The sequence below is a fragment of the Saccostrea echinata genome, unplaced genomic scaffold, assembly GCF_033153115.1.
Source record: "Saccostrea echinata isolate AGI-Se365-2 ecotype Australia unplaced genomic scaffold, CSIRO_AGI_Sech_v1 ptg000054l, whole genome shotgun sequence".
NCBI classification, from domain to species: Eukaryota; Metazoa; Mollusca; class Bivalvia; order Ostreida; family Ostreidae; genus Saccostrea; species Saccostrea echinata.
In genome coordinates, this window is record NW_026889803.1 from 67,027,750 (window position 1) to 67,042,500 (window position 14,751).

The 14,751-nt window shown below is 34.5% G+C and overlaps 1 protein-coding gene across 1 annotated transcript in view; it reads right to left on the minus strand.

Annotated features, from left to right (window-relative positions):
• The window catches only part of LOC133172239 (period circadian protein homolog 1-like), a 49,793-nt gene that overhangs the window by 24,178 nt on the left and 10,864 nt on the right, over positions 1 to 14,751 (minus strand). Inside the window, exons 2-4 of the mRNA XM_061307090.1 lie at positions 8,035 to 8,110; positions 1,866 to 1,949; positions 574 to 728 (exon numbers count right to left, since the gene is read on the minus strand). Coding sequence (XP_061163074.1) covers positions 574 to 728; positions 1,866 to 1,949; positions 8,035 to 8,081 — 286 coding nt within the window. The 5' untranslated portion in view covers positions 8,082 to 8,110. The remainder of the gene's footprint in view (positions 1 to 573; positions 729 to 1,865; positions 1,950 to 8,034; positions 8,111 to 14,751) is intronic.

Here is a 14,751-nt window from a genome sequence, read left to right on the forward strand (position 1 = left end):
AAACGAACTTAAAAAAGTTGGGGGGGGGGGGATTGATTACTCTTTATATTTAAGGTAAATGTTGACTAAGTTGCATATTTTATATCTCAAATAAAAGATACAATTAATATTTTTTGAATAAAAAAAAATCAGCTGATTGATCAGACCAAAGAGCAAACACAGATTTGGCAGAAAAAAAAAATCCACCTGGGGTAAATTGAATGGGCCGGTCGGGTTACAGGAAACAAACATAATTTTTTAGGCCCTATATATACACCTTTTGGTTCTTAATCACCTCTGCTTCGTGCTAGTTGGCTAGTATCAGATGCAGACGCCATTTTCTTTCATTAAGAAGAAATAAATGTTAAACCAGAAATGGATAATTCCGGAATGTATTGTATTAGAAGTATGTTTCCGATGATCGATTATGAAAAATTATAATTGATCATCGGAATCGGTAGCATTTTTTCATCGACAATCGATGTTTTCTGATTATCGGTACAACACTAATTAGTGTCTTCCAATTCGTAGTTACCTAAGTAAACCCTGAAGAGGAGGTATATTAATTATTCCGTGACTTTCCATTGAGATTACCTTGAATTTTTTGGAGACTCCCAATCACATGCTGTAGGGCACCTAGTGTCCCCATCTTTCCTTTTCTTCCAGATGCCGGTGGCACCATTGCTTTAAGCTGCCGCAGATACTGTTTGACTCGAGCTTTGCGCTTCTCTTTGTGAGTCATTTCACTACTGTAAACATAATAAGATAACCATGGTCACATCCAAAATTAATGTATCACCTAACACAAATCATTTCTAATCCTTTAAGAACCCTCTCTACACTGCACAGTAAAGAGTTCTGATTCTATGGCATTTTTCTGTAGTTAGAGTGATCTTCCCTTAGATCTAAATTCCAATAAATTGAAATTTACAGTATATTACTCAATTTGTAATCAGTTCAAGTATTCATAACATTTTAAATAGCCAAGATAAATTACTTGAACACTTTATTCGCATGTATTTCCTCCAAGGAAGTAAACAATAGTGACTTCTGTTCATTGATACTTGATTGAACACTTTTCCTGGAGGTAAATGCCACGAATCATATATTGAAAATTAAATTGATAAGCTCACTATTTACAACTTTATTCAATATAATTTTCCCAATGTCCAAAAAACATTTTGCACTGGTGTATAGAGGGTCCTTAACCCCTACTCCGGCTCAACCACCAAAGGCCTTAATTTGTAATTTGCTTCGCCTCTGGAAATAGTCCTGGCCCTGGGGAACTGGAATCTTGCTAACTCCCTCAATGATATGCTTTAACTGTATACTAGTAAGTGAAGGTCTTGACAAATGTAAATACTTATAAAAAATTGGCAGTTCCTATTCTAAATTTGTGATTTTAAAAATTTCAATATAAAAGAGGCAATATCGTCCCTTTAAACCCCTTGGGAGCACAAAATTAGTTAGCTATAAATTCACCATATCAGAGTTCATTATAACCGTAAAATTGTAAAATTTTACTAAAATTATTAAGAATTATTAAGCTAGGGATCCCCAAAAACTTTGTTTTATCCATGTTCATCATAAAGGATTTTTACTGTATTATAAACTTTCAATGTTTATCCCTTAAAACGTTATGGACCATAAAATAACTATACATTTTTTTCTGCCTGTGACCTTGAACTTACCAAAAAATGACCCGAGTCAAGATCATTACCCATCCCATTTTTATGACAAGTATGATCTTCCCATTTAAAGATGATGTTTCCCTATTATAAAGTTATAAAGAATACAACTGAACAGTTTTAGAAAAATTTATGATTTTCCAGAAACATCAAGATATTTTATATAAGACAGTTGTATTGATAAATAAGAATGGGTACCTGCAGCCACTGGTGGAGGGCTGGTCCTCAAACGTATCGCTGCCACTCAGTGACATACTGAAGCTGCTACTACTGTCTTGCATTCTGTCAAAAAAACAGCAAAATCTCAAAGCTATCATTCTCATCCAAATCTGTTTACATCCATTTGAAATTTAAGAATATAATAGCACACAACCTTTCTGTATTTATCTTTGACAGGAGGTTCCCCTGTTCATGTGACCACGCAATCAAAGAAATTATGTACCAACTAAATCCAATCACAGGGTTTATTACACACCCACGATTCTTGGCCCAGGAGAATTTCTAGACAGTTCTGTCTCAACTGTTTACCATCCTGAATCTTTTCAATCAATACACTCTCTAAAACTCAGAAGAAATGACTTCCCTTTTTTCAACTAGTATTTAAATGTTAACGTCAAAACTAAGAGATGTATGCCCTGCATCAGGTGTTTTAATAAATAGTCTTTTCTGTATTGGCTGTTATCCTTTGTCATACAGACTGCGCTGTAGCATCTCTACTGCCATGAATTACCACTTCATCAACCTTTTACAAATCAAGTGATGTTGCAATATTGTTTCAGCAATTCCTTCAAAGTAGAAATTATACACAAGTAGAACATTTATACAGTGGTGGATTCAAGAGGGTTGGAGATTTGCCCCAAAACCCCCACACCACCGCTTTAACTTTTTTTTTTCAATTGTCATTTTTTAAAACAAAGATATTGCATAAATGAGATTGACTCTATATCCAAACCAATTGTTTTATACAAATATACAGCCAGCTTCCCTTTCCGCTTGAACGCACACAATACACAGGTAACCTATAGAGGTATAGTTATAAAGTAATATTCTTGCAAGCACTTTTTCTGATTATTGTTTTTAATTTCATTGAACTACACAAATAAACTATGATTTTTGTTTTTAAACACACACAGACTTCTGGATCTGCCACTGTTTAAACAAGCTTGTTCTATATTCTTAGAATTTTTTTTACATCTAAAAAAAAATCATTACCACATGATTACAGGTGTTTATGTGGTAATCTAATGTGAAATTATAAATGTTTGGTAAAATAAACTATTCAAAATGTTGTTCTGGTTTTTTTTTTCTACAATTCTGAGCTCTTGGTGGTTTTTCTGGAACTCATCATAATTGGTGAGTAAGTATGTCTAGAACTGGTATTCATTATAAGAACTCTGATGGTCACTGTGTTAGTCTGGAGTAGAAATTTATCATTTTAACAAACACCAAAGCATTCTGATTAAAACAAAGACCAATATCCATACTTGAGTCTGTTACAATATTTGAGTTTAAAGTCAATCAAATTTGAAAACAAATGTAAGCAAAGGAATATGAAGTATTATTTCATATTGTTATTATAATTCATGATCACTACTGGCCCACTGTAAGCCAATCTTTAACATGATTTCATTTATAAGATGTACCTTTGATATCGACCAATAAGAGACTTTGTGGGTGGAGCTTATATTTCATTTATAAGATGTACCTTTGATATCGACCAATAAGAGACTTTGTGTTTGGAGCTTCTATTTCATTTATAAGATGTACCTTTGATATCGACCAATAAGAGACTTTGTGGATGGAGCTTATATTTCATTTATAAGATGTACCTTTGATATCGACCCAATAAGAGATTTTGTGGATGGAGCTTATATTTCATTTATAAGATGTACCTTTGATATCGACCAATAAAAGACTTTGTGGATGGAGCTAATGTAGAGAGATTACAGTATCCACCTTGGTCATTTGACCATAATTTTTGGTATTGTCGGTAAATAAGCAATAATGAGGGCAGAAGTTGACTCTTTTAACATTGGTAAATAATAAAATATCCAGTACTTATATATCAGCAATATTCTAGTTCCCCTTGATCAGACCTTAGATGAAATATATAAGATGTTGTCTTGAGGTCACTGGAAAGGAAAACTTCTTCGTATTCTACAGATCTGAACAGAAGCAAAGCACAGTTTTGATCAATGCACCACCAAACCTTCATTTCTGGTTTTAGTAAATCTTTTATAAAGCGTAAGCAACTTGAAATGACATTATATATATATATATATATATATATATATATATATATATATATATATATATATATATATATATATATATATATTTTCATTTTTTCATTCATCAATGCATTTTTTAATACCTTCTACTTCTCATCAAAGAGAATTCTACAGACTCTGAAGCATGCAACTAAACCAGGAGTTTTAAATTCTACATACATGCAACAAGAAATTTGCTACTCTGTGTAAATAGGCATTTTCTGAAATTTACCAGCAATACTCGAATTCCAGCCTACTCTTATTACTCAGAGCTTACTAACTGTACTGATACCCTGTGTATGAAAAACTTAAACATAGGGAAAGGTTTGCCACACGTCACACTGCAGTGATATTGGCCATGCCATTGTTTAAGGCTTTGGTCAGACGCAGTAGCCATGACAAGCTTCCAAGCCGTCAATTATTTTTCAACTGAAGGGTTAACAGACAGACCAACTAATGATGTTTTTATACTTCCAAATCTAACTGGAAGGCAGGATGGGGGGTTTAGTTTTTCTGATTCAACCTTCCCATAAATATATGAAAGCTGTGATGAGAATTTTTCAGGAACACTTAGATACTTAGAACACTAATAAACTTAGTGTAGTCAGACACATCCCCAATACATAACCTAAACTGCTATCTTTTGCTCTACAAGAAATGTGCACTGAAAGTCTGACTCTTCTAGGGATAGCTGCATGCTTCAGACTATACATCTGATATCATATCTTACTACAAAAATGTGCAAGATGAAAATATTAAAAAAAACAGATATGATCAAAATAAAAAATAAAATCTATCCATGTAATGTAACAAATGCCCTCCCTCTTTGCCAAGCATGTTAATAAATTATATTTACATTTGCAATGTTTTCTTTTATATAACACTATTAAAAGTAAAGCGTATCTATATCTGTATAAACACGGGTTCCTCGTGTCATAAACGTTTGACATAATTTCTCATTGACGTCATAAAGGGTTGACGCTCAATCAATGGATCAAATACGTGCCGTTGAGTTTGAAAAATAAAACATTTCACATGCTAAAGATTATAATCAGGAAAATATAAACTATAAATAAGTCATAAATGTAAATATAAGTAATAATGTATCATTTTTACACATCTATCGGGATATAAATACGAGTTGGTACAAGATCAAATTTACCATAAAGCCCCTCGGGCTTTATGGAGTTTGATCTCGTGACCAACCTGTATTTATATCCCGATAGATGTTTAAAAATGATACATTATTTCTTAACTATTTAATACTTACTTAAATCTTTAGGTCCAACATAAACTACAATAAACTAGTATACATCAATACTAAATGATAGAAATTTATAAGGACAGATGATACACACAAAAAATTGATGCCTTGACTGGTATATATATATATATATATATATATATATATATATATATATATATATATATATATATATATATATACAGGTAAACTCTGGTGTCTTGATATTATAGTAATTTTAACAACCTGGGATATATTGACTTCTTCTAGAATCATGACAGTTTTCACTATCACAAAACTCTTACATGAAAAAGGTGAACATGGTGAAATTAACACAGTGATCAATCTCAAGAAACCTATTAACAATATACAATATATATTATATTATGTATACAGAACATAAATCACGGACTCCAAGAAATTCCAAAGGTTGGATCAGGTGGTTAGGAGGTGTAAGCATCCCGTCACCCTGTCACACCTTCCATTTTTTTATCAGGTAGACCGAATATTGTGTAGTCAAATTTAGTATAAAAACAAAGGCCTAACAATTGATATGATATATGGCCGTCAAAATACAACCCAATGATAGGTTATCTCAATATCGTTCGACCTTGGTGGTAACCCTGTCGACCTAATTAATATCAACTATCATATTGACATATATTCACAGTCCAATCAGGGTTCGACACTAACTTTTTTAGGCTTTAGTCCGGCTGGACTAGTGCTTCTTTACTTTTACTAGTCCGCAAGCAATTTTATGAGTCCGTCAAAAAAAGGAAACATCAATGTTTTGTAACATTAATTTAAAAACAAACATTTCAATATACGTTTTTATTCTTTTTTAAAAATAAACAAAGCATGAAATGGTTTATTCCACAGCACAGATTTGTTGAAATCTCGCGATCAACAAGTACGATCGTATTCCCGATCTCGTTCTTTTTCTCATTACATTACATCGAATATGTCTGACATCTTTCTTTTATGTGTCATATAAATTATAATCGCTAAAACGTTTTACTTCATATCAATCAGTCGAAATATTAAGCGCTGACTCGAAATTGTGTAACTACCCGCCAAGAAGGTAGAAAGCTAAAAATAAATGTGGGGTTTTCCAGTAAAAGTCGTAGAAAATCGGACATTGGTAAATTATTCATATTGTTTTCCAGGAATTTTTATTGGTCCGTTCGGACTAATTAGCCGCATATTTTATTAGTCCGAATGAAAATGTATTAGTCTGAGACTAACGGACTAACGTTAGTGTGGAACCCTGCCAATGAGAAATCTACTAGGTTTATGTCAACATCAGAGTAAATTCCTACACTGCTGTATGCATAACCCTTTGTTAGGTGGTTGGTAATAATGCATGCATGACCCTGTATGTATCTCAACTGTATGTATCTCAACACTGTAAGAAATTCATATATTTCAGTCCTCATGTTTTGTCTACATACCACTAGTAATACAATTATTTTGATAAAATAATTGCTTGAAAATGAATCCTAGGCACTCCTGAACATTGATGACATGTTATTTCATTATTTTGTTAACTATACTTTGGTATACATGTATTAATATGAAATTTGTTTTCTCTCATACTGAAATATTGAGGCCTAACCATGCTAACCTTTCAGAATTACACTGTACATGTTTCTCACATTATGGTTCTTGAGAAAATAAATCCCTTATTAGGTATATTACTGACTGTCTATGGAAGTATATCAGGTTGATCAGTCTCAAGGAAGTGAAGCAAGGCCTTGCCACCGAACAGATTGTCTAAACTGATATATATCCATAGACAGTGAAACACCTAATAAGTTGTAACTATAGTACAGAGTTGCCAGCATGGAATTTCTCTGGTTAGATCAGTAGATGTAGCATGTAGAGACTACCACCTTGTAGATCTTTAAGTATTGTCACAAAATGTAGTAGGGATACCTCCAGAATTGCTAGTTATATTATGCATATATATACATAATATTAATATTATATTCATTACTTTTATAAATGATTATACATATATATACATAATCATTTATAAAAGTAATGAATAGAGTTGCCCATTAGTAGATCTCTCTAGTTATATCACTACATGAAATGGAGTTGCCCATTAGCAGGGTTCAAAATTAACTTTTACTACCATGAGCAAACTTTAGCTAGTGGCAAAAGCATATACTAGCAAAAATTGAAAATTCACTAGCAATTTTCAGAATTATTCAATAACGGTAAATTAAATCTCGAATCCAGTGTAAAAATAACCACAGTAAGTGGAGATTTTTTTTTTGCGGGGGGGGGGGGGGGGGGGGGGGGGGGGGGGGGGGGAGCCCAAACCCAAATTCAGTAAGATTTTCTATGGGAAAACTTCCAATATATTTTGGTAAAGCATAGGTTTATTTTATTGGGACTGCTGCCAAATTTCGGCCCTAGATTGGCCCTCAATATTATGACAATTAAGCAGTCATTCAAACACTTTAAATTTGGAAAGTTAAAAACCCCAAACTTGAACTTATCGATAACTTTATAGTGTTAAATGTGACACACTCACTAAGATGTACTTCAGACTCTCCCATCTAGCAAGTATTTCCACTTAATTTTGATCCTTGATTAGTAGACCTCTCTAGTTATATCACTACATGGAATGGATAGACTTGCCCATTTGGAGATCACTAAAGTTATATCACTACATGGAATGGATAGACTTGCCCATTTGGAGATCACTAAAGTTATATCACTACATGGAATGGATAGACTTGCCCATTTGGAAATCTCTATAGTTATGTCACTACATGGAATATATAGAGTTGCTTCTGGCAGATCTCTATATTTATACCACTAGATAAAACATAAATTGACTTACCCACTTAGAGATCCATAGGTAGAATCACTAGCAAAGCATTCCTCCATAATGACCTCTCACCCCACCATCAACAAACCTGAAACCAATAGAAACAAATAAAATCACAAGCTGTGGACGAAATTTATTCCAAAGTACAGTAAAAATTGATGGCTTGGCCGCCTGTCGGTAGTAAATTTTAGTTTGACCATTACTTTATGTATACACTGTATTAACTGTATACTTCATGGTAAATTTAATCTTCGAATTTTATGTTTAAACAAAAATTACTGCACAAGTGAGAACAAAATCTAAAATTGTGAAAATGACCATTTATGTCTAGGTTGATTTCCCTACTTTAATCTAGACTGTGGTATTGATACGAGCTTAAGGCACATGTAACAGAAAAGGAGAAAAATGCAATGGACCATAATGGGATTCAAACCCGGGCCCCTGAATCTCCAGTCAGGTGCTCTACCAACTGAGCTATCTGGCCATCAGCGATCAAAAGTGTCTGACCACATTCCTCCCTCCTTAAAGGTCTTCGGCCCCCCGACAGGCATGATCTGAACAATGTAGAATCTACACTACCCAGGGATGCTTCCACGCAAGTTTCAGCTTTTCTGGCCCAGTGGTTCTTCAGAAGAAAATTCTTTAAAGCCCCACCCTATTTTTGTCTTTTCCTGATTATCTCCCCTTGGAAGGGGGCTTGGCCCTTTATTTTAAGAACTTAAACTCCCCTTCACCAAAGGGTGCTTTGTACCAATTTTGGTTAAAATTAGAACGGTGGTTCTTGAGAAGAAGTTGAAAATGTGAAAAGTTTACAGATGGATGGACGGACGACGGGTGATCAGAAAGCTCACTCAAATTTTCAGCTCAGGTGAGCTAAAAAGTAAAAAAAAATCTGTCTTAAAAAAGGTCAAACTTAAAGGTCAAGGTCTTTAGGGCTAAAGTTAAGGTACATTTGAAAAGGTCTTGTCACAGGTAATGCTCATGTGAAATATGACAGTCTTATCTTCTCTAACACAGTCTCATTCAAAAGTTACTACCAATGTTCGTATTTTTGAAAAGTAGGTCAAACTTCAAGTCAAACACCATGGTATATTTGGAAAGGTCTTATTACAGATGATGCACATGTGAAATATGAAAGCACTCTTTACTCATTCAAACATTATGACCAAGATTAAAGTTTTTTTGTGACTGACAGAAGGACAGAGGATGTACATAGGAATGAGATTGAATGTTCCCTTGGTTTGCAAGAGCGTGGGTCAAAAATTGGCTCAATATCTGCAAGGGTTTAGAAAAGAACTGCAGAAAACCAAATGGGACAGACAGAGGAAGGGAAAGTTGGATAGACAGATGAGGAAGAAATCCAATGTCCCCTCCGGAATCTTGTAGCACTTATAGTACTTGTAGCACTCAATTCATGCAACAATTGAACATCTGAAAATTGTTTTTTAGACCATCCAATGTACACTGCAGAGATGATTACTTTGCACTTCCAAAATTGTTCACTTTTTGGTCCATTTCAAATTCTTTTAAAAAACACATAAAACTCAAAATTATCATTACTTTTGTTATATGTTGATATGGATAAAAGTTTCTAAAATGTATTTTACACGTAGGTATGTACATACAAAGCTGGCTGATTCCACAAACAAATTTTCTAAACCGATGTGGCCTCTAAGACAGTTCTGAGATTACAAGAATCCCAATGAAAGCTGAATTAATACATCTTGTATGTCTAAGATGCTCTTCATCAAATCTGTTGGTTGTAGGGAATGTTCAGCAATGACAATTATTTCTACAGTACTAGGGTTTCCTTTTGTCTTAACAAAGCTGAAGTGATCACCTCAGAAACTGAAGTATGACAAAACTCAGCCAGCTAGTTCATAGGAAGATGGAGAATATTTAACAGCAGAATTAAAGACAAACAGGTTTGTATCTATTGCAGCATTTGACCTCAAAGCATATACTTCATAGGTAAAATTAAAAAAATATGCTTTTACTTATGATACACATGAAAAGACATTTTTTTAGTTATAAAACATTTGTTTTTCAATCATATTTTCAAATGCTCTGCCAAATGCCTACTCAAACAATCATGACAAAACATACTAGAATCTGTTTCTTTTAAATATAAATGGTGTAAGATTGCATTATCTAACATATAATGCATTGAACAAGAGGGCCATGAGCCACAACGCTCACTTGAGTCACAATGACCCTGCTGTTTTTTATCAGCAGATTTTTTTATAGTATATTCCTATGTAAAGCATTGATCAGCTTCTGTGGCCCCATCCTACTCAGGGGGGGGGGGGGGGGGGGGGGGGGTTGAACAAACTTGAATCCACTCTATGTAATGAAGCTTTCATACAAGTTTCATCTTTTTGGACCCCAAGGTTCTTGAGAAGGTTTTTAAAGATGCCAAAAATTGTTCACTTAATCTTAATTATCTCCCCTTGGAAGAGGCCCTACATTTGAACAAACTGAAACCCCTTCACCCACAAATGCTTTGTGGTAATTATAGTTGAAATTAGCCCAGTGCTTTTAGAGAAGAGTTAAAAAATTTGAAAAGTTAATAAAGACAAAAACGATGCCAACACTGACGAAAGCCAAATGGGCAAATTTTGATCAGAAAAGTTCACTTGAGCCTTTGGCTTAGCTGGGCAAAAAAAATCCTCTGAATACATGTATTCATTATTACAGTAAAAAAATATGCACTCACTAGTACATGCTCGCCTGGTATATTCCCAAATTACAAATATTATTTCAAAAACAATCTTTCTCAAGTTGAATATTATTTTGACTCCTTGAATCTGTGGTAAATAAATATTTCCTGTGTGTTAAATTCTGAATATTCAGCCATTTTTTTTGTTTACAGGAATAATATTCTTGTTACTGTTGCTGAATCACAAAAAGGCTGGAGTGTCACTGATTACAAAGCTTCAATTATCACGACCAGTCGCAGGTACTGAGGTAGTCTTAACCAGACAACTCATTATTGATTTTTTTTTATCTCAGAGTCCATAAATATCTTAAAGGTAAGCATAAATTATATTGATTCTGAGGTGGAGCACAAAATCAGGAAACTCAGCATCATTTAATTAATATACATTAATCCTGAAAACTTGCCTATTACGATATAAATTTTGAGGCCTAATCTTTGAAATTTGTTTAAAATGTTTACACTGAAATTTTGTCTAATCCAGAAACATTCTATAAAAGTCCAGTGGTGTCTGGATTAGAGAAGTTTTACTGTTCCATAAATATACTGTTTGTTCCATAATGTTCCTCCTTACAAAGATTTATGTTACTTAACATTTAGAGTCACCTGGTCCAATTTTTCCTTAATATATGCTAAACAAACTCTTTTGGATTTTTCATGAAAAATAATTCTGCATTTCAACTTGTGTCAAATTATATCCTCCAATTGGGTTCCTTCAAAGAGATATAAAATTATATAACAATTTAAATTGCTTGATAGGTCGCAAATGTATAAAGAGAAATGTGAGTATTACATTCAACTTAAAATTCTAAGTGAAAGCCCTTCTATGATTGTATGATTGGTCGATATATTTGTAATATCTATGATTAAATACATTCAACTTAAAATTCTAAGTGAAAGCTCTTCTATGATTGTATGATTGCTTGATATATTTGTAATATCTATGATTAAATACATTCAACTTAAAATTTTTAGTGACAGCACCTCTATGATTGGTCGATATATTTGTAATATTTATGATTAAATACATTCAACTTAAAATTCTTAGTGAAAGCCCCTCTATGATTGGTCGATATATTTGTAATATTTATGATTAAATACATTCAACTTAAAATTCTTAGCGACAGCCCCTCTATGATTGGTCGATATATTTGTAATATTTATGATTAAATACCTATCATTCTTTGGTATAATTCTTTTCATCACTCTGGACCTAGTGTCTGTGACATGCATACACCGAACACCTGAAGCCAATATATATATCTACTATATATCTTGTAAGCAGTAAACACTTCACATGTGCATATCTTATTTATATATACCTGGCCCTGCATGTTTATATTTCAGTAGAACGAATCTACTTTGGTCATAACCACACAGGTCAAACATTTAATCAGAACACATAACCACCTCATATCGTAATAAATACACAACTGCACTCACCCCTACAGTCACAGGGGTGTGCAATTAAAAAATTCAAGTACTAGCCCACGGGCTAGTGGCAGCAATAAAGTTACTAGCCCCAAGTCAAAAGTTACTAGCCCAAATATAGAGGCAAAAATTAAAAACTAATATTGAAACAAGAGGCCCATGGGCCACATCGCTCACCTGAGCACATTGGCAAGGCAAAAGCACAAATCAGTTCAGTATTGAAAAGATTCCGGGGGGGGGGGGGGGGGGGGGGGGCTTGAATTTTAAACTACCTGATGATGCTTCCATGTCAATATATAATTTGTTTTAACAAATGGCTTTGTTGTACTTGAGAAGATTTTAAAAAAAAATTCCCATATATTCCTCTGTAAAAATTTGATCCCCCATTGTGGCTCCTCCCTATCCCAGGGGTCATCATTTGAACAAACTTGAATCTACACTACCTGAGGATGCTTCCATATCAATATGACTAAACATAGCTTTTCTGTTCTTGAGAAGAAATTTTTTTCTATATGTTCCTATGTAAAACTTTTGATCCCCTTATTGGGCCCCACCCTACCCTCGGGGGTCATCATTTGAACAAAATTGAATTTACACTACCTGAGGATGCTTCCATATCAAAATGACTAAATATGATTTTCAGTTCTTGAGAAGAAGATATTTTCCTATATGTTCCTATGTAAAATTTTCGATCCCCCATTATGGCCCATCCCTATCCCCTGGGGTCATCATTTTAACAAACTTGAATCTACACTACCTGAGGATGCTTCCATATCAAAATGACTAATCATGGCTTTGCCTGATTATCATCAGAACATATCTTCCTATATATTTCTATTTCAGACTTTTATCCTCCATTGTGGCCCCGCCCTACCCCCAGGGGTCATCATTTGGACAAATTTGAATCTACACTACCTGAGGATGCTGCAATATAAATATGACCAATTAGGGCTTTGCTGTTATTGAGAAGAAGATTTTTAAAGATTTTTCCTATATATTTCTATGTAAAACTTTGATCCTCCATTGTGGCCCTGCCCTACCCCCGGGGGTCATGATTTGAACAAACTTGAATCTACACTACCTGAGGATGCTTCCGTATAAATATGACTCATCATGGCTTTGCTGTTATTGAGAAGAAGATTTTTAAAGGTTTTTCCTATATATTTCTATGTAAAACTTTGATCCTCCATTGTGGCCCCGCCCTACCCCCGGGGGTCATGATTTGAACAAACTTGAATCTACACTACCTGAGGATACTTCCACATAAATATGATCAATCAGGGCTTTGCTGTTATTGAGAAGAAGATTTTTAAAGATTTTTCCTATATATTTCTATGTAAAACTTTGATCCTCCATTGTGGCCCCGCCCTACCCCCAGGGGTCATCATTTGGACAAACTTGAATCTACACTACCTGAGGATGCTGCCATATAAATATGACCAATTAGGGCTTTGCTGTTATTGAGAAGAAGATTTTTAAAGGTTTTTCCTATATATTTCTATGTAAAACTTTGATCCTCCATTGTTGCCCCGCCCTACCCCCAGGGGTCATCATTTGGACAAATTTGAATCTACACTACCTGAGGATGCTTTCATATAAATATGAAAATTAGGGCTTTGCTGTTTTTGAGAAGAAGATTTTTTAAGGTTTTTCCTATATATTTCTATGTAAAACTTTGATCCTCCATTGTGGCCCCGCCCTACCCCCAGGGGTCATCATTTGGACAAACTTGAATCTACACTACCTGAGGATGCTGCAATATAAATATGACCAATTAGGGCTTTGCTGTTATTGAGAAGAAGATTTTTAAAGGTTTTTCCTATATATTTCTATGTAAAACTTTGATCCTCCATTGTGGCCCCGCCCTACCCCCGGGGGTCATGATTTGAACAAACTTGAATCTACACTACCTGAGGATGCTTCCAAATAAATATGACTCATCATGGCTTTGCTGTTATTGAGAAGAAGATTTTTAAAGATTTTTCCTATATATTTCTATGTAAAACTTTGATCCTCCATTGTGGCCCTGCCCTACCCCCGGGGGTCATGATTTGAACAAACTTGAATCTACACTACCTGAGGATGCTGCCATATAAATATGACTCATCATGGCTTTGCTGTTCTTGAGAAGAAGATTTTTAAAGGTTTTTCCTATATATTTCTATGTAAAACTTTGATCCTCCACTGTGGCCCCGCCCTACCCCCGGGGGTCATGATTTGAACAAACTTGAATCTACACTACCTGAGGATGCTTCCACATGAGTTTCATCTTCCCTGGCTTTGTGGTTCCTGAGAAGAAGATTTTTAAAAGATGCTACTAATTTTTCACTAATTCTTCATTATCTCCCCTTGAAAGAGGGCGTGGCCCTTCATTTGAACAAACTTGAATCCCCTTCACCCAAGGATACTTTGTGGCAAGTTTGGTTGAAAATGGCCCAGTGGTTCTTGAGAAGAAGTTGAAAATGTGAAAAGTTTACAGACGGACGGACGGACAGACAGACAGACAGACAGACAGACGGACGGACAGACGGACAGACGGACTACAGACAAAATGTGATCAGAAAAGCTCACTTGAGCCTTCG